Raw genomic sequence first — 20,069 nt, 5'->3', positions numbered from 1 at the left:
GAATAATCATATTGTTTATCACAACTTCTCTCTCCTTTTAAGAATTGAAACACAAGAGCATATAGAAGAATAGGAGAATTCTGTAACCTTCATAAGAAAATATATGTAGTGGATTAGTTAGTGATTGAGCCATTACTTAAAAAAGAGAGGCCCAAATATTATTTTTCATTTATACAGTTACCAGAATCCCCACAAAACTGCAGTAGGCCGAATACTAATGAAGGCCCTGGGCATGGCCCAATTAGTAGTGACCACTGTACTCTGAATATGCTGAAAAGTTTAGCCCATAATGAATATTGGCCCATGGTTTATATTATAGCTTTGTACACTAGGGCATAAATTATATGTTTAATTGGATCCATACTATTATAAATTTTCAACTTTAGAAACATGTTATTATTATTCATTTATTTGGAATCATGCTATTACAATTTCTTGATTATTTGATATGTATCACTACTTACCCTTTAGTGTATTTTTTTTATGATTTCTAGACCAATGGAGCCCGAGATAGGGTGCTAGAGCTCACGGTTGGATGTGGAGGATGAGAGAGCGGCGCAATCGGTGAGGGAGAGATAGATGGCAGAGGTTGCAGACGGTGAAAGGGATGAGGATGGGGATGGGGAGCAAGCCGTGGTTGGAGGCGCCACCTTTCTATATTATAAGTTGTTTTAACTTTTTTTAAGTTAAACGTTGTTAGGTTTGACCAAGTTTACAGAAAAAATGTAACAAAATTTTAAACATAAAACAAAGAAACTACCAAAATATGTTAAATGTTACATATATTAATTGTTATTCTAGGTTGTTTAGCATATATTGAGATTTGAGAAAAAAAGACTATAATACCCCTTGTCAAACGGTTTATAGGTAAGAGTGGAGACTAGTTGAGGGTAAAATAGGAAGAAATTTGGATGAGAAGTGATTAATAGGATCATTAGTACTCTATTGTGATAATTATTTTGGGACAAATTCAAACCCTATAAATACAATTATTATGGGATAGAGGTAATAGATGTAATGAAACTAATTTGGTGTTATATAAGTGTTGTTATATTTTTCTATAATCTTGATCAAACTTTCAAGAACTTTAACTTAAAAGAAAATCAAAATTGCCGTATTTCACATTTGGTAATCCATAGCAGCTCCGCTATACATCAGACAATAGTAGCAGACTAGCAGAGAATTTATGTTTTCATGCCATCCAATACGTTATGCCGAATAGCCTTCGGTTACATCTAGCTTTGCTTCAGAAATCTGACATGCAGGTCGATTATTCAGGAAGTTGGAAACGCAAGCCAGACGGAATTCCGCCACGAACACAGCGCAGAAGCAACTAGCTAGCATGGCGTATCACCAATTCACAAGTCGAGTACTATATTGGCATTTGGGGCATGAACCATCGTAGTAGAAGGTACTACCAGTTACAAAGCCTGAAGAACACAGCACGTACGGTACCGCTATGCTCAAATTGAAGCTCGTACATCAGCGTTCCCCAGTTGATAACGTAGCATGGATGACATGACACTATATATATCTTAGGAGATTCCTATACATTGCTCTAGTTATGAAGCTCATGGTTCGTCTCATGGCCAGAGGAGGAAGACGAGGACGGGCGGCTTCAGTTGTTACCGCCACCGTCCTTCTGCTGTGTCTTGCCGCCGCCGCCGCGGAAGCTCCCGCGCTTGCTCCAGTTTGCACCGACATCCCCGCCGCCATAATCCCCGCCATATCCACCACCTTCTCCGGCTCCGCCACCACCCCCTCCAGGTTCCCCATTATAGCCACCACCATAGTTGCCATATCCTCCAATACCGCCGCTGCCGCCACCATAGTTTCCGCCGCCGCCGCCACCGCCACCGCCACCTCCAAAGCCTCCGGGGTGGCCACCGTATCCTCCACCGAAACCATATGCTCGACCGCTTCCTCCGCCGCCGCCGCCACCGCCGCCGCCACCTTCGCCTCTGCTGCCACCGTACCCAAACCCGAACCCGGAGCCCTTGCCGCCAGGGCTAGCGGCCCAGCCCCAGCCATACCTCCAAGCACCGTCGGGGCTGGACCCCTGGCCGGACCCCGAGCCGCCCTTCCACCCGGGCGGCAGCGGCGGCCCCGTCTTTCCCGGCTCGGCCGCGCCGGCGCCGTCCCCCTCGCCGTCGGCGTCGCCCCTGCACCGCACGAACGCGGACGCGAAGACGAGGAGGAGCACCGCAAGAGCCGGCGCCACCACCCTCTCTCGCCGCCGCTCACCGCTTCTCTCCATTGCAAGCTCTCTCTCACTCACTCTTGCTCTGTTTCTTGGCTCTGTGTACTTGTGTTGCACTTGCAGTGGATGTCCCGTGCCATGCCCCTATTTATAGCGTCCACAAGCAACCGATCGCGCTCACGCACCACCGGCCCATTGCCACGATTTGATCGATCGATTTGCTGCTGCTGCCTTTTGCCATTCTGCTTTGCCATGCATGTCCTCTTCGTCGCGTCGATCGCCAAGCTTTGCTTTGCGCAGCTGCGCTGCCGACCGAGCGTTACAAAAGTCTCTCGCCAAAGCCGCTTTCACCTTTATCCCGTCCGTGCCGCGTCGCACTGTAATGGCATGAGAAGGAATGATCTCTGTTTTCTTTTGTTCCTTCATGTGCGTGCATTTTTCTTCGTCGAGAGCGAGGCCCCGTGAGCTAGAGAATCCGGTTTGCTGATGGCTAGTGTCGAGGTGTGCAAATGTGCTAGCAACAGCTGGACAAAAAATGTTGATGTTGCCACTATGCAGCTGGCCCTGCGTCGTTCGTCTGTTCCCAGAGGTTCGTGTTGATGACAATGAGAGATCTCTCGGCGGCTAGCGGCTAGCGCGCCCGTGACCGCACGCATGGCAAAGAGGAGAAAACGATATGGGCGTGACGTCGATAGTGATTTCGTGAACACGAGTACACACACTCAATCGGGAGTCCGTTTATTTACACTCATAGCTAGCTAGTGCTGTACATTACTGGAGTGGTAGTACTAGTTATCTAGCGGTTTGATCCAAAGATGGGCGCAATAATATTTGATACTCGATCGTGCCAATGCGGCGTGCTTGAACGTCGTAATCAAGTAGCCAAGCCGCGGCCTAAGATATCCAAGGCCATAATCACGGGCATCAAGATAGTGGTATGCAAGCACTGACCACATACGTAGCCGTTAAATTTGACCCTCGGGGTTAACAAGGATATATGAAGCCTTTTGTGTGATACCGTCGGCACTGTGCCCATGGTAGGACACACTTAATAATAGTACAATACTACAATTACAGCATCCTTCTTTTAACAATTCAACTCTAGCTAGTCTCGCGTCTCGCCGCCTCACAACCAATGCATGCGGTGCGGTGCGTGCGTGCGTGCGTGCGTGCAATCGTGCGTGGTCGGCCGGGGGAAAAGGGGCACGATGCAGACATGCGGTGGGATCGATCGGTGGGAGTAATTCAACGAGACAACGAACCCATCCCGTCTCCGCGCGTAGCTTTCGACTGGGCTAGCTTTCTCGTGCGATTCGATGGCGATGGTCACCTCGCCCCCATGTACAGTGAGGTGTGTGCACAGTGCATGCTGCAGCTCGTCCTGGGCCGCCGGGAGCGCGCGGAACGGCGCGGTGGCCAGGGCAATTTCCGGTCGACGGGGGCGCGCCGCCGAGGGGAAGGGACGGAAACGATTGCCGGCAGCTGGGTGGCTCGTTACACCGGCGGAGCCCAGCAGCCACGTGCACCGTGCATATATGGTGCGGCGTATCGTGCCGGTGCAACGACGCGTGTAGGCGCAGGATGCGGGCAGAGCCCACCGCGAAGCGGTTAGGCACAAAAAAGGAGAACTTTTACAGGATTTGCATTCCAAAAAAATGTAAAAACCCAACGCTAGTTACTTAGATACCAAAGATAAAAACATAAGTGCACTAGTTGATAGAAAATGGTAAAATTGTTCCTAATTTTAATCGGTACCGTATAGGTACCAGTTAGTCATTTACGGGAACTAGCTTAGTGTTTCTTATTTGCATGGTTTCCTCTATATTTACGTTATGTACTTTGCTATTCTCATTTGCGTGATTTCCTCTAGATTTATGTTTTGTTTCAGAAAACACGTTAGTAGCGTAAAAGTTATTGATCATGTTTTTTTTTCTAGATTTATGTTATGTTCTAAAGAACATGTCAAAACTTATCCCTTTAATTCATTTGAGACTTATATTTATTTTACGCGGAGAGATTATATTGTGTTTTAAAAACATAACCTGTTAAAATATAACCGAAGGTTTGCATCGTTTTAAGTTATACATTTTATTGATTTATCCGTATAAAACATGAAGGATAATTCGTCGTTTTAAGTTATACATTTTATTAATTTATCTGTATAAAACATGAAGGATTGAGCTTCTTCCACGCTATCTCTCCTTGTGGGTGCACCCATTCAAACCCTTGAAGAACATATAGGAGGAGATCTCGATTCAATTTCTTATTCAAGGAATTTGTAAACTACATACATAAATAGCTAATCAAGTGCGCACATATGCCCTAGATATCTTACCAATGCGCTTGCATCTAGCCGTCAACCGGCCGATCTCGTCTCTTCTTCAACCCTCAACCATGTCGGTGCTTATCCCTTTGTCTCCTTTGGTGAACCATTTAAAGTCCTAGAACAATAATGAAGTGAAGGTAGAGAAGAAAGGATACATGATCTTTTCTTTTTTTCCTCATTACAGATCGAATCAATCGCTAAATCAATGGAGTATCCATGATTCACGTTTTTTTATCTACAGCAATACCAATATGTACAACAATACCGATCAATAGAGCCAAGTATTCAATTCATATGAAATGTCCATATTTTACTAATTAATTACTCTACTGCCGTCATATTATAATAATTTTATTCCGTACTTTGCCCCTCTCTTGATCAACGGTTCATATTGCTCCACCTCTAAGTACCTCGCAAACACCGTGCTTTATGGTTATGGGCCCAAAAGTTAGTGCACGGCATGTTGAGTTGAAGGTGGGTACCCACTTCGTGTGCGGTTATGGTTCCCTGCTTAAGAGCATCTCCAATAACATCTCCAAATGTCTATTTGTCTAACTCTCCATCTAATTTAGCTAGTCAAACTCGTTGTTTACTCCAACAGCTTCTCCATCTACTATCTCCATTATAAGTCTATGACGAATAGGACCCATATGTCAGTCTCTTCTGCCCTTCGACGGCGGACAGTAGCGGCGACTCGTGGGCGCGAAGGTGACGGACGCGGGAGGCAGGCCGGGGGACAGTAGCGAGCGGTGAGCGGAGACGACGCTAAGCCGGCGGGCTGCAGCGAGCGGATTCGCTCCTCACTGGCCTCCCTCGCTCCTCCCTCACCGTCGTCGCCGCTCGGGCCGCGTCCCCATCCGCCGGCGCCGCCACTCGGGCTGAGCTTGGGCTCCATCCCCATCCGCCCTCCGCTGCCACTCGGGCTCCTCCTGCCGGTGCTGCTCTGGCCGAGCTCGCCGTCAAGCCACACCGCCACCGCCACCGACCTCACTGTCGAGCAACGCCGCATCTGCCACTCCCTCCATCCTCGCCCCCATCTCGTCCTTCCACGAGTTGATGCCGGGCAGAGGCGGCGCTAGGAGGCTGGCACCCACCACCATGTCGTCCCGCCCTCGCCGTGCCACCGCCGTGCCGCCGGCGCGCCCTCCCGCTCTCGCCCTCGCCGTGCCGCCGCCATCGTCATCGTGGTCTCGTGGTGGATTCGGCTAGAACCTTTTCATGGTAGAGAGAGAGGGGGGGATAGAGTTGTGGGGCCCACTTTTGGCAAGTGAGTTTGGATGGCCAAATTTGACCAATGAGTGGAGAGATTTGGCCAGCCGGATGGCTTGGCCATCCAGTTGGAGAGGCTGTTGGAGCATGTTATTTTTTGCTAGAGTTGTCAAATTTTAACTTGGAGAGATAGTTAGAGAGGTTGTTGGAGATCCTCTAACACAACCAAACCAACGTATTGTACTCCGGCTCCGGTTTCGCGTAGTCACGTTTGGTTAATTTCGAGCTTTGGACTAGTCGGTAATCTCTACACCCTCCCTCGTTTCCATGAGTTGAGACAGGTGGTTACTCTTTTCTCCGCCGATACAGCCAATAGTGACAATCTTGCGATAAGATGGATACGTCGAGCGTGTTCCTCTTCTTCTTCCCTGCCTCGCCCTTAAGGACGGTGTAGATTCAAATAAGCCGGTGATATAATTCAGCATCCCTGAGAAGAAGTCCACCTGTGACAACATGGTTGAGCACTTGAGGTGTTGAAGAACAATAGCAACAGGGTTGGATTCTGTGCATAATGTCACCACCTCCATCTTCCATGTCCTTTGGACCAGGATTTAGTTGCCACGCCTACCAAATACTCCCTCCGTCCCATAATATAATAGATTTTGACTTTTTACTTACACTGTTTGACTATTCTTCTTATTCAAAACAAATTTTGGAATTATTATTTATTTTATTTGGGACTTACTTTATTATCCAAAGTACTTTAAGCATAACTTTTTATTTTTTTATATTGCACAAATTTTTTAAATAAGACAAGTGGTAAAACAGTATAAAAAAATTAAAATCTCTTATATTACGAGGGAGAGGAAGTACTGACTTGGCAAGATTCAGCACTTGCCTCCTCTCCGGCACGCCTTCTCATCTCCGGTGCTTTGTGCTTCTCGATGAGCCTGTCTCCCCTGTGCTTTTGTACTGTTGTGTCGACGAGGAGTGGACGAGGTACAAGTACGATATTTGGGACGCAGGCCGTCAAAGAAAAACTGCCCATTTGCCCGATAGCAGCCTGTCAGGGGAAGTTTTTACTTCAACGGCCTGGCCGGCTAGCTAGGCGTGCTCGAGTTCTGCCCTGCGCCTGTGTTCAGCAAGATCACAACAACTGACGTGATTGACGGATATTTTTTTTCAGGTATATAAATTACGCTCATATTTATATCTCGTCAAATCTGACGACGAACTCTACATGGCCCGCACCCTGTTTGGATACGACCTGAAGACAATTTATGAAGTCTACAAGATGGATTTTTGGCTACAGCGGTGCAGCAGAATTCAGGAGATCGAAGGGACATCGAAGGTTGAGAATGTCGACGAACCTCCAGTGTCAGATCGATTATTGTGGATCCTGCACACTGAACCATATGATATGATACTGGTTTAGTGGTTTGTATTGTCTTCTCTCATCGTGTGTTCTTTTGCCGTGGCTTGTAATTTGTAAAGAGCTTTTAGGTTCTTTTGGTTTATATGTAATTAGTTATTTTCCAGGAACTAAAAGAACCTAATGAGAAGTAATGAGAATGCTGATGACCTAAAAATTAATGAGAATCGTCTGACAGTTGCTTGGTTATCTGAAGAGTAAGGTGAAAAACGAAAAGAAAGGGGAAAAAAGCTATACATACTCATTTTCTTTTACCAACAAAATTCTTACTAACACTAATTTGTCATGTTATGAGTGTATATAGATTTTTTATAATTTTTATCTATCTAAATCAAATGTTTGAGATGATTGTTAGTAAATTTAGAAAATAAGTTATTCCGTGTAGCAGTATTCAATTCTCATTAATTTTGACAGTTGTTACACAACAAATGACCAAGCAACTGTTACACGAGGGGGTAATGAAGGTGGTTTTCAGCGAATTACACACTGACAATACCACCTTCATCCAAAAGTTTTATTTTTTTTCTTCCAAAAGTTAAGACTATTTTATTTTTATCACCAAACCTTCCCAAATATAACAATGTTATCTGAGCAGCCGTGTTAGTTCGATTAGTTTGAAAATCGGTTTTGAGGACACACTGAAGAAAAACCCAATCTCACGTTCCACCATCTCACACCATGCAGCAACAAATTATCGGAAGTACTGCACTGAGCGTTATGCAAATCTGATAAGATGGGGCGATAGTGATTGGAATAACTGTAATTAACGGTATGTAAAGCTGAACAATGTACATATATTGTGAATTGAGTTGACAAATTTAGAACAGAATTCAGGAGAAGGAAATTTCTGCCGAAGAATTGTCCGCAGAACATCTACGAATCAGTTAGATCCTCTTCTCAGCTTAGCCGCCAAGTAGCTTTCACACTAAATCTCCATGCATAAACATAATAGAAACATAGTAGAGGAACAGACTGTAAAATAAAGACAAAATACTACAGACCCGCACAGTATGACAATGCAAGATGAATAATAAAACATAATCAGCTGCTTGTTATGCAAAAATCACAACGGATATTGCATACTACAAATACATCTCATAGTCCGCATATTGTCATTACAGCCAATAGTACAAAATAAGATTTTACAGGTTGGAAGTGTTCTTGTCTAGTTCTGATCTTGTGGAATAACTGCTCTTTTCACTATCTCAATAGCTGGATGTTGTGGAATAACTGCTCTTTTCACTGTCTCAATGGCTGAATTCACAACTCGAACAGACAACTTTCACATGAAATCAACATTTCATCTAACTTTTAGAATTTATATTTATTAAAAACACAGGTTGATCAAAATAGTGAGCTTGGGTATGCATTCAACGAAGGATTTAACAGCACTAGCTCTCAAGCCTGGCAGGGCGAAAGCTATTAGGCGGCAAACTGCAAATGCTATGAGAAACAAGCCTTGATTTTAGCATCATTAGGCGTCCATCAACAGCTCACTTACATTCAGTAAACATTAATTATAAAAGTGGCAAAACAATAATTTAAAGAGAATACAGTTGGTGTTGCATTGCATCAGACATCCAAGGAAGGAATTAGTAGCATTAGCTCTCAAGCCTGGCAAGGCGAAAGCTCTTAGGCGGCAACTGCGAATGTTATGAGAAACAAGCCTTGCTTTTAGCATCATTTGCCATGCAGATCACCAATTTACAGAAGAACAACAAATAAACTTGCATGAAGAAAATGGCTCAGACATCCAAGGAAGGAATTAACAGCATTAGCTCTCAAGCCTGGCAGGGCGGAAGCTCTTAGGCGGCAACTGCGAATGTTATGAGAAACAAGCCTTAAATTTATCATCATTGCCATACAATCAAGGGACCAAAAAAATAAAAGCAAAATAAAAAAGGTTGTTAATTCAAATAAATCAAATGTAATGACAGAAACGGGCTCTGTAGACCGATGGAGATGAAGTCCCAGGTTCCTATCAACATGTGAAACGTCGGAAACCAACTCTGTTTTGGCCTAATCAAAGCATCACCGGTCAAAGCCGCAGCTACAGGTGACGTGGCATCAGGCCCAAACTCATGAGACAGCTACGCATAATCCCTCAGAGACCCATTTAAAATCACACACAGCTGAATTAACCAATTGCAAATGGGTACTCCTTCCCAGACCAAACCACAAAGGTTATGGTCGAAGGATGGACACTTGCAAATGAGAAAAGCAGCTGCTGTTTAAAGTGTCATACGGCACTTCCTATGGTCATAGAATCCTCACTGGGACTAGATTGCAACTCATAATACATGAACAAAATCTAGATCTTTATACACTACAATATTACTGGATTATAAAACCTCAGGAAGCCAGACAAATGTCGTCATTTGATAATCTGACGGTAATTCCAACAATATGCTAATCATCATAGGCTTAAAATCGTAGATATAGGAAGGAGAAAAAATTATAGAACACGCAAGATTTAAAAGAAAAGAATATAAAAAAGATCTTTAAAGCATCATCAGAAAGAAAAGCCTTCTCATTCACGGTGTTATAGCACTGTGTCAGAAGGTGTCCTAAGATTGTTATAAGGTTTCATCCTCTGATACTGTAAAAAATCCACATAAAACCATAAACGATAAGATCTGTTCTGTGATTGGATTCAGATGCAAAGATGTGTAACGTCACATGGACGACAGAAGCCGTCCTCTGATCAAGTGTTGGATTATGCATCAATTACCTCCTCACAATCCAAACAGATCTAAGAAAAACAACAGAAAAAACATAGCAGAACAAATTGAAGGAGGATTTCAAGTTACTCAGTGGTGGCTTTGTTAATTGGTTCGATTCTGCCAGCGAGTGTCCTCAATGCCTTCAGAAGAGGGAGCTTAATATCCTCATCGCAATAGACTCCTCCAGTGCAAAGAACACGAATATAAACCAATAAGGAATAGAGAAAGATAGCAATTTTTAACAGAAAAACAATTAAACCAGATAAGAAAAAAGAGCAAAATCAGATGGCTCGGCTCAGCGGGAAAATCGGCATACAAATCAATCCCTGAGGAGTAGATCCAGAGAGAAAGACCTGTGATTTGGTCTGTTGAGCTTGAATATTACCAGGTCGTCACTGCCATCGCATCGCTTGCATAATAAAACAACAAAACAACCGTGAAAAAAAAGATCAAAACGAAACAAAATAAATCGCAGGATGCAGAAAAAAGTGCGCAAGAATAAGCGGATCTGGCTGTGGCTGTGGTAGGGAGGGACTGGAGGGTCCCTCCAGTCCCTCCCTAGGGATGGCAACGGGGCTGCCCCCGTCGGGTTTGTGCACCCCGTACCCATCCCCACAGCATAAAAAACAGGACGTTCCCCTTCCCATCCCCGCACAGGGGGTAGATTTCCCCCGTCCCCGTCCCCGTAGCGGGTACGGGGCACCCGCCGGGTCTCAGCACCCGAAAAAACAGAAAGAGCAGCAAGCAAGCAACAACAGGATTACAGGAAGAAGAAAACATAGTAAACTTACTCCAACAAACATTAAACTTAACAAGTTCATCACATAAACTTAAGCAGTACATCGGTGCATGCATAGCATCATAGCAGCACATCACATGCAGTACATAACAAGCTCACATGTTTTGGAGTTCAACAGAGTACACATCACATGCGACGGCGGCTCCACACACACGGCAGCGGCAGCGGCACGCTACTAACCTACGACGGCGGCGCAGGGAGCTTCGAGGCGGCGACGGCGGCGCGCGGCCTGGAGGCACGTCGCTGCCTCGCTGGCTCCCTGGCGTCGCCTCGCCTCACCAATCGGACTTCTGTTCAGAGAAAAGAGAGGAATGGGGAATTAGGGATCGGTAGATGGGAGAAAGAAAAAACGCGATGTGTTTTCTGTGCGCACGTGGTTGTGAGCGGCGGCGGGAGTGGGGGTGGGACGGCATCACGGGATTAGGGTTTTTGTATATATATTGTCTCTAAGTGGGCCTCATAGTTGGGCTGTTATTTTTTAGAATGGACTGACACCCTAGGGATTTGCTCATGGGCTGATATATCTTGGGCCCCATGGGGATACGGGCCGGGGAGTGGTGGAACGACCCCGTCCCCAGCCCACCCGATGGGGCCTAATTTCAGGGGTTAATTAGATCCATACCATTAAAAATTTGCCGGTTTTAAAATATTATTACTATTTGCATATTTGTAACGATGCCATTGCTATTTGTTTGTAATCTTAACGGTGCCACCGAAATACGTATTTTGCATATATTAGACGAAAATGTCCTCATCTTCTACATCTCTCTCTTCCACATCTTCTACCCCTACGCCGCCTGCTCCACCACCATTGCTGCCGCCACGTCGCTCACTCCGCCGCTCCTGCTGCTTGCGCCGCTCGCCGCGCCGCGCGCCGCTGCTGCCGCCACCGCGGCTGCTGCCGCCGCCGGGCCGTGCGCGCGCCGCTGTTGCTGCCGCCGCTCGCCGCCGAGGCACGCCGCTCCGGCTGCTGCTCGCATTGCCGCCGCTGCGCTGCTGTTGCCGCCGCCGGGCCGAGCCATGCCACTGCCGCAGCCAGGCCGCGCCGCGCCGGGCCGCTGAGACCTGAGAAGGAAGAGAGGAGGAAGGAGAAAGGGGAAGAAGGAAGAAGATGGGAAAAGGGGTATTTTGGTCTTTTTTTTAATGCATCCAAGGGATAAGAAGTGGTATCTTTTGAATATGTGTGAAATTATAATGGTATATTTCCAAATACGCAAGTAGTAATGATATATTTCAAAACCAACAAATTTTTAATGGCATGTATCCAATTAACCCTAATTTCAGCCGTTTTCTACCCCCGTGGGGGATGATTTCACCCCGTTAACTCACCCTAATAGAGGAATTCTCCGTCGGAGACCGGGGAACGGGGCCCCATTGCCATCCCTAAGGGAGATGCGGCGTACAACGATGGGGAAAAGATGAGGAGGAGATTTGCTGCGGCGGGGGTGGAGGCAGCGATAGGAATAACAGCTGCGAAGGCTGTGGTTATATATGGGACGAGATGGATGATGAATTAGGGTTTAGGGTTCGAGGGGTGGAGCTTCCGGATTCTTCAATCGTGGCGGCTAGTTGGGCCGTGGCCAGTGGATTAGGCTGGGCCGTGGCGGCGGGTTGAAGCAGTAGAATTGGGCTCCGACTTGCGAGACAACCTCAGGCCGGCCCGTTAGGATGGCTTTCTCCAATAAGATGGGGGCATGGCTTGCACTATGTGAGAGATATCAGAAGTGTGGTTTCATCCCACTTGGCATCACCTTTTTTATGAGACTATACCTTGCGTTGGCCATGCCCTTAGCCCAAACAAGCATCCATAGTGGACTTTACTTGGATGGTTTTTGCAAAGATGAGAAGAAGATTTCTGGTATTATAGTTTAGGGATGTCAAGTAAATTCGAGGTAAAGCTGAGGGACAACGAGTGGACTTATTCCTTCTTGTGCTGATAGGGGATTTTTTTTAAAAAAAAAGGTTAAGTCTGTTTTACAACAACCCCTTCAACTACAAAAGTTCGATTTACCCCTCTCAACCGCAAAAACAGACAACATACACCCTTCAATTGTTGAATATGGACACTTAACCCCCTTATGCCCTCTTTCTATTAAGAAGGAACCATTATGGGGGTAGATTGAGCTCCCTTTCAGATAGGGATGGCAACGGGGCGGGGCGGGGCCAGGTTGGGCCGGAACAACCCCGCCCCCAACCCCCGACCCCGACTCGAGATGTAGGGCCAAATCAGGCCCCGTCCCCGCCCCCCTCCAGGGCCCTGCATTAGGTAGTGGGAGGCTAGAGGGGAGAGGGAAAGGGCGACCAGGACAGCGAGACCAGAGTGCGTGGTTCTGGTTCATGGGACTCGGAGTCCAGAGGAGAGGGGAGGGAGCGAACGACTAGGAATGGCGAGGGGATGCGTCATGCGTGGTGCCGGTGCGCTGCCCCTGGCGTCCTGCTGCCTCCCTATATGTGATATGGGTGCGCGCACTGGAGAGGAGATGGGGAGACCAGAGACTGAAGAGATAAGGCTAGGGTTTCGTGTATATATAAGTATTTTATTGGATTGGGCTCTTTTAGACCTTATATGGGCTACATTGTGAGGGTTAATGTACACCCGCGGGGGGCCGCGGGTGAAATGTCCCCCGTCCCCTCCCCACCTAAATGCAGGGCCCCGGACCCGACTCCCCCGTGGGACACAAATGTAAATGCAACAATCAAATGAGACAATGAGATAAGAGATTTTTCACCGAGGTTCGGAAACACGCCGGTTTCCTACTCCCGTTGAGGCGAGCCCAACTCTACCGCTCAACCACGAAGCCACCGCACGCCCCCTTCGTCAAGGGGTGGGCAAGGCGGGAGCCGGCCCACGGAGAGGACTACCCAAGCCTCGATCACTCGGGGTAGTTCTTCCTTCACTCCGAAGGTAGTGAACTCTAAACCACTTACAAACCGGCACCGGGCCTCCTCCACAATCTTCTCGGAGAGGTCACTAGGCAACTCCTCCACAAGCCGTCTAGGAGGCGGCAACCACCAAGAGTAACAAGCAATGACCCGGCGTGGAGATGATCAAGTGCCACACTAGCTCTACAATGGAAGCAAATGCACTTGACTCTTGGCTAAAACAACCTCAACCACTACAATGGATGAACACTAAGCTCAAAGGTGTATGAGAGAGGTGCAAGGGGTTATGCAATTGAATTGGGTGCCAAGAAAGTCCCCTTGCTGCTAGAGGGGGAGTATTTATACTCCCATCAACCAAAACTAGACGTTGAGGGCGAAATCCCCCAACTCAGTGCTCTGCCGGTCTGACCGGAGGTATGTGGCCGGTCAAACCGTGCTACTGTGCAATGGTTAGTTTTCTAGCTGTTGCAGGGCTGACACTAGGCCCTACTGCCCTGGCCGGTCAGACCGGCCTCGGCTCAGTTAGACCGCCATCAGCTCGGTCTGACCGAATACGGCTCCGGCGGCTCGGGATCGGCACACCGAGACGGCACCATCACCATATGGCCGGCCGGTCAGACCGGCCCGCACCTGCCGGTCAGACCAGCCTTGAGGCGGCGGTCAGACCGGCTCTGACTCTACGGTCAGACCGGCTGCCCTGGCCGGTCAGACCGGCACTAGGTCCGCGGTCAGACTGGTCCTTGTCAGGCTGAACTCAAACAGAGAAGAATGTTTGTGTGTGTGTGATGAAATGAGAGCACAAGTCTAAATGCATAATGACCTAATGTGGCAATTAAAATCATCTCTTTGCTAGGTCATTACCCTACTTAATAGTACGGCAAGGCTTTAAATAAACTAGCACAATTTTGATCGCCCAACGCCTCGATCAATTTAAAATGAAAACACTAGTTTACCGTCTTCTCTTCCTTTTGCTTTGCGCCGTCAGTTTTAATCCATCAATGATCATCCATGTGCACACAAATAAGTGAACCTAACTCAAATAAATAGCTCAAACACAACGGTTAGTCCACAATTAGTGCGTGTCATTAATTACCAAAATTAACACCGGGGGCCTAGATGCTTCACCATTTCTCTCTCTCTCTTCCCCTCTCTTCTCTCTCTCTGTCTCACTCTTCCCCTCTCTCTCGCGCACGGTAGCAAGCGGGGGCGGCGGCGGCGGCGAGCACGTACGCGGACGGGGGCCGGAGGTGGCGGCGAGGACGGCTTCGTGGCCAAGACGCACACGGCAGCGAGGACCGCGGCATGCACAGCACAACGGGGCAGGGCGCGAGGAGGCGACGCGACGGCAGCAGCACGCAGTTACGGAGTGACAGCGAGCGGACGGGGCTCCAGGTGACGACGGCGATGGGCGACGAACGATGGCGCGCGGCGTGGGCGGGGCTCGAGGGGAGATAACGACGGCGCGCGGCGCGAGCAATGATGACAGGCGAAGCGACAGCGCGCGGCGCGAGCGACGACGATAGGTGTCACGCCCAGAAATTCCCGAATAGAATTCCAAGCAGAATGTGCATTAAAACCCCCATCCAGGACCGCCCGGGGTACACAAACGACAAAGTTGACATATAGATTCATGTCTTACAAACATTATAAAAGTCTTACATAAATGCAGCGAAAAATTAAAAGATAACTAGAGCTAAGCCTTGACTTGGACCGCAACGGAAACACCACTCCACAGGCATCCTTGACGGCACGAACGGAGCCTACTCCTCGGAGAAACCGCCATCTGACACGTACTCAAACTCTGGGGTTTTGGGGAAAATAGAGCAAGCCTGAGTACAACCACCGTACTCAGCAAGTCCTACCGGAATAGGGGTATGATGCAGGGTATTACCAATGGATAGCTAGATAGGTTCTTTTGCATAAAGTGAGCATTTATAAACAGTAGTTGAAAGCAGTATAACAATTGTATTAATTACCCAATATTATCCATCCACTGTCCAACGCTACACCATGTTGCAACAGGCCCAACCATCCACCTGAACTAATCAATTCCATTAGACTAGACTAGGGTGAGACTAATCACGGTGAATCTGGTTGACCGCCCATAACCGCGGTCACGGCTATTCGAATAGTTTTACTCTGATCAGAGGTGTACAACTGTACCCACAAGACACAGCCCCACAACGCGTTCCCGTGCGCCGACATGCCACCACGACATACCGAATAGAGGCCGTGGCAGGACCCTTCGCATTACCCCCTCTAACCAAGCACACCACACCTCAGGTTTCACCCCCACTCCTCGCAAGGCAGCGGGCAGTCCTCTCTCATGCCTAGGTGAATCCGGAAGCCGCATAGGCCGTCGCAAGGCCCATCCAAACTCCATCACGCCCACCTTTGCCTGGATGCGTCAGCTAGAGGAAAGCTACACTACAAGCCCAGCCGTTGCCCACGCTGGCTTGTGGCAAGTACGAGGAATTCTTCCAGGGTTTCCCGCGAACCGGTCCTTAAGTGCCATGGGCGCGACCATCAAAACCATGCACCCACAGCCCACCAATTAGTATATTTTAATTGACTAACACCAAGACGGTGGCTTTACTCCGCCGCCAACACTAGAACCTGAAGTCTAAGCATTAATGTGATTTCCCCTATTGTGTGCTAGTTGAACTAAGCAAGGCTAAGCAATCCCTAGTCCAATCTCTAGTCATGTTATATCCCAAGCTAACAAAGGAGCATGGTACAAAATAGCATGGTTGTAACAGTAGGTAAACATCCCATAGTAACATTATAAAACAATGCAGTATTTAAGGGAAAACAGTAGAGCATTTGCAATATAGGATCAACATGTTCAAGTGACAAGCATGACTTCCTTGCTCTGCTGCTGGAGGAACCTCGGCGACTATTTCAAAGTACACCGGAGCGTCGGGAGAGCCGGAATCTAAGCGACATACAAAGCAAACAATACAAACAGGCTATAAGACTACTGAAACAGAAAACAAGACCATTTTTAATGGATTCTATGCACTTTTCTTGATTTTCTGAGACTTGAATGGGCTTAAATGGAGCTCAGATGAATTAGATATGAATTTTAGAAGATTCACTGTGTTTTACTATAAACAGAAAAATCCTTAATTGATTTATTACGCAATAATTAAAATCCCGAGGAGAGAGGGCGGCGCCGACATGTGGGCCCCACATGGCAGTGACTCAGGGGGGTGGTCCACGGTGGACCAGGTCCACGAACCGGGGAAGGAGCGGCGCACCACGTGGTGCACACGTGGCGCCGATGCGGCACACACGTGGCGGCCACGTGGTAGCCACGCGGGCGGCGGGGTTGGACGGCCCCGATCTACCCGAGGGTAGATCAGACGGCGGCGGGAGTACGGGGCCGGCACGCACGGGCGGCTCAAGCCGGCCCGGCGGCCATGGCGCACGGCGGCGCGGCTCGACGCAGCGGCGGCGCAAGGCGGCGATCGGCGGCGACCAGCCGGTGGCGGAGGGCGGCGCTAGCGGCGGCTGAGCGGCTAGGCGGCGGCGCGGCGGCTGAGCGGCGAGAGAGAGAGAAAGGAAGAGAAGGAGGGGCCTCACCGACGACGATTGACGACGGCGAGCGACGGAGGGCGATGGCGATTGAGGGACGAGCTCCGGGATCACCTAAGGAATCAAAAGGGGGGAGTTAGAGAAGGAGAGGGAAACCATGGATGGTTAGGGCGCCGACCGAAGGCGCCGGCCATGGCGAAGCTCACCGGCGCGCGGTGCGAACGGGGTTCCCACGGCGGAAAACAGCGGCGGAGAGGCGGACGGCGTGGCCCTCGGGCTTGTGAACTCGACGGCGGCAACGGCGCGGCGGCTAGCGGCTACCAGAGCGGCGGAGGTGGCGGTGAAGAGGAGGGCGACGGCGCTAGGGCGATAGAGGGCACGGGAGAGCTCGGCGAAATGGAGAAAAAGAGAGAGGGGAGAGTGGGGATGCTTAAATAGGGGAGAGGGGGCTCGGACGTGGCCGGGAGCAGCCCGATTTCACTGGAGTAGTGGGGAGGGGGAGAGAGGGCGTGGCCGGCGGGATTCAAAATTGAATCCCGGCCGTTTCGGCGCGGGCGCGGGCGGGAGAGAGAGGGAGTGGGCGTGGGGTCGCGGGGAAAGCGGGCGCGGGCGGCGACGTGGGCAACGTGGCCCGAGAGGCGCGGGCGCAAGGGGGCGGCGGCGGTTGCGGGATGCGCGGCGGCGGCTGAAGGTTGGGGGAGGACCCGACAAGTGGGCCCCACTTGTCGGCGACCCCGGTAGAGAGGAGGGGGCTCGGGCGGCCGGCTGGGCCGTGGCCTTTGGCCGGCCCAGCGGGGAGGGGGAGGAGGAAGAGAATGGGCCGGCGGCCCATTCGAAAAAGAAAAAGGGGAAAAAGAAAAAGAAAAAGAAAAAGAAGGAAATGGATTTTCCTGGGATTAAATATTGCTTGTGCTCATTTTTAATTGGTTGCAATTAGTTCTAGAGCTCTAAAAATTTCACTAAAAATTCCACATGCCAATTCCGATTATTATTTGCATTAATTTATTAGGGTTTCTCTCTTGCTTTTACACCGATATTTTCTCTAGGTGATTTATAAATTCAATTTAGGCTTGGGAAAGAACTTTAGGGTGTGACAAACGCGACGCGACGGCACGCGGTGGCACGGGGCGCGAAGAGCGCGCGACGGCGGCGATGGCGACCGTCCCTCCTCGAGTTCCTCCATGGGATCGATGAGCTGCTGAGCAAGCTCGAGCTCCTACATGCGGGATCGACGAGCCACCACCGGCGACGCCGCCGCCGCCGTGTCCTTCCTCGTCGACAAGTCGGCGAAGGTCTTCATCGCCGGCCATCGCATCATGGTCAGCTCGGCGGTGCACCGCAAGCTGGACTCGCTGGGGTTCACCAATATCGTGGTCCGGACTCGTGCCGAGCTCGACCTGGCGTGTCTTCTTCGCCGCCGAGCTGCCACGCTACGTGATCCTAGCGACGGCGAACATCGGCGGCGTCCACGCCGGCTCCGCTGCACCAGCGGAGTACCTAACGGAGAACCTCCGCATCACCGTCAACGTCGTGGACGCCGCCCGCCGCTGCGGCTCCGCTCGCAATCTGCTTGTCCTTGCCAGCTCGACCATCTACCCGGCGGATGCGCCGCAGCCGACGCCTGAGTCGGTGCTGCTCACGGGGCCACAGGCGAACGGAGGTCGAGGCCTCGAGCCTGCGGCCGGTGCGTGCCGCCGTCCTCGCTGCCGCCTCTGGCCCCCGTCCGCGTGCGTGCGTGTCAGAGAGAGAGAGAAGAGAGAGCCTGCTGCCATGCGCGTCAAAGAGAGGGGGGGGGGGGGGAATAGTGGAAGAGGATATGACAGGTGGGTCCCACATTTTTTAATAAATAGAATGCTGACTGAGCTGCCACGCGTACGTCACGTAGACCAAAACTACCGTGGATTGGGTCGAGGGGTGTAATTCATCCGGTTTACATAGTTGGGGGTGAAGAATGTCTGGTTTTGTGGTTTAGGGGGGGTAATTCGGACGACCGTAATAGTTCGGGGGGGGGGGGGTAATTCGTACTTTTTCCTAATATTTCAATATATATCTTCATTATTTTTTATAATATCTTATATACCTTTATAATATCTTATCACTTGGTTTATGCTATTTCTCTCTTCTTTAATTAAGCCATATCACATCAACTGATTCTAGTGTTTATGTAAATTTATATTGTTTAGCTATCTTATATATTATTTTATTATTATCATACTAAACTCATGCAGTAACACAGGGGGTTTCACCTAGTATCTGTAAGTTTTGCACACCACCCACATTAACTCCATTCTTAGGTGGTCAATGCGTATGTTTAGGTGGTGTTTGGATAAACGACTAAGTCCATGTCACATCAGATGTTTAACACTAGTTAGAAATATTAAACGTAGTATAATAATAAAACTAATTGCATAAATGAGAGCTAATTCACGAGACAATTTTTTTAAGCCTAATTAATCCATAATTAGCACATGTTTACTGTAGCATCACATAGGCTAATTATGGATTAATTAGGCTCAATAGATTCGTCTCGCAAATTAGTTCGGAGTTATGGAATGAATTTTATCAATATACTACGTTTAATATTTTTAATTAGTGTCTAAACATATGATTTGATGGCAACTAACGGCTTATTCACTTTGCTACCATTTTCAACCTTACGAAGTTTTGGCATTGCCAAATTTTTGTTAAGATTGCTAAAATTTTAGCAAGGTTGACAAAATTTGTCAAGATTTCATATATACTTACTAAAATTTAGCAACAAACTAAATGTAGCCTTTTTTTAACTTAAAAAAGAAGGTTGAAAATGGTAGCAAAGTTAACCGGACATGCATCCAAACAGACCCTAGTGGCGCGCCGCCTGCCGGTGGTAGGCGCGTACGTGTCCCTGTGCAGCGCACCGCGCGGCATCAGAAATCCACTAGTATCGGATATTTTTCCTCTGTGCCCATCAGCAATTTCTT

General features: G+C 48.8%; 1 protein-coding gene, 10 non-coding genes and 1 pseudogene across 11 annotated transcripts; all 12 read right to left on the bottom strand.

Moving 5' to 3' along the window:
• Positions 1-1,348: 1,348 nt before the first annotated feature.
• LOC127761582 (putative glycine-rich cell wall structural protein 1) lies at positions 1,349-2,423 on the bottom strand. Its single transcript, XM_052285892.1, has one exon. The coding sequence runs from the start codon at positions 2,255-2,257 to the stop codon at positions 1,619-1,621; it is 639 nt and encodes a 212-aa protein (XP_052141852.1). The 5' UTR covers positions 2,258-2,423; the 3' UTR covers positions 1,349-1,618.
• Positions 2,424-8,198: 5,775 nt separating this feature from the next.
• Positions 8,199-11,101, bottom strand: LOC127764058 (uncharacterized; annotated as a pseudogene).
• LOC127764874 (small nucleolar RNA SNORD14) lies at positions 8,534-8,647 on the bottom strand. The gene has a single exon (XR_008016013.1). It is a non-coding gene; the product is annotated as a small nucleolar RNA SNORD14 (small nucleolar RNA).
• On the bottom strand, positions 8,736-8,856 carry LOC127764873 (small nucleolar RNA SNORD14). The gene has a single exon (XR_008016012.1). It is a non-coding gene; the product is annotated as a small nucleolar RNA SNORD14 (small nucleolar RNA).
• On the bottom strand, positions 8,909-9,029 carry LOC127764872 (small nucleolar RNA SNORD14). The gene has a single exon (XR_008016011.1). It is a non-coding gene; the product is annotated as a small nucleolar RNA SNORD14 (small nucleolar RNA).
• On the bottom strand, positions 9,091-9,241 carry LOC127764859 (small nucleolar RNA snoR2/U65). Its single transcript, XR_008016001.1, has one exon. It is a non-coding gene; the product is annotated as a small nucleolar RNA snoR2/U65 (small nucleolar RNA).
• Positions 9,267-9,447, bottom strand: LOC127764839 (small nucleolar RNA Z112). The gene has a single exon (XR_008015982.1). It is a non-coding gene; the product is annotated as a small nucleolar RNA Z112 (small nucleolar RNA).
• On the bottom strand, positions 9,512-9,593 carry LOC127764855 (small nucleolar RNA snoR77Y). The gene has a single exon (XR_008015997.1). It is a non-coding gene; the product is annotated as a small nucleolar RNA snoR77Y (small nucleolar RNA).
• Positions 9,673-9,768, bottom strand: LOC127764850 (small nucleolar RNA snoR31/Z110/Z27). The gene has a single exon (XR_008015992.1). It is a non-coding gene; the product is annotated as a small nucleolar RNA snoR31/Z110/Z27 (small nucleolar RNA).
• LOC127764858 (small nucleolar RNA snoR31) lies at positions 9,815-9,912 on the bottom strand. The gene has a single exon (XR_008016000.1). It is a non-coding gene; the product is annotated as a small nucleolar RNA snoR31 (small nucleolar RNA).
• On the bottom strand, positions 9,974-10,069 carry LOC127764875 (small nucleolar RNA R30/Z108). The gene has a single exon (XR_008016014.1). It is a non-coding gene; the product is annotated as a small nucleolar RNA R30/Z108 (small nucleolar RNA).
• Positions 10,175-10,293, bottom strand: LOC127764851 (small nucleolar RNA Z107/R87). Its single transcript, XR_008015993.1, has one exon. It is a non-coding gene; the product is annotated as a small nucleolar RNA Z107/R87 (small nucleolar RNA).
• Positions 11,102-20,069: the final 8,968 nt, after the last annotated feature.

The sequence above is a fragment of the Oryza glaberrima genome, chromosome 2, assembly GCF_000147395.1.
Source record: "Oryza glaberrima chromosome 2, OglaRS2, whole genome shotgun sequence".
Classification (NCBI taxonomy): domain Eukaryota; kingdom Viridiplantae; phylum Streptophyta; class Magnoliopsida; order Poales; family Poaceae; genus Oryza; species Oryza glaberrima.
This window is presented reverse-complemented; position numbering and strand designations above follow the sequence as displayed.

Coding starts and splice junctions, on each gene's coding strand:
- LOC127761582 (XM_052285892.1), bottom strand. CDS start 2,257: ATGGAGAGAAGCGGTGAGCGGCGGCGAGAGAGGGTGGTGGCGCCGGCT.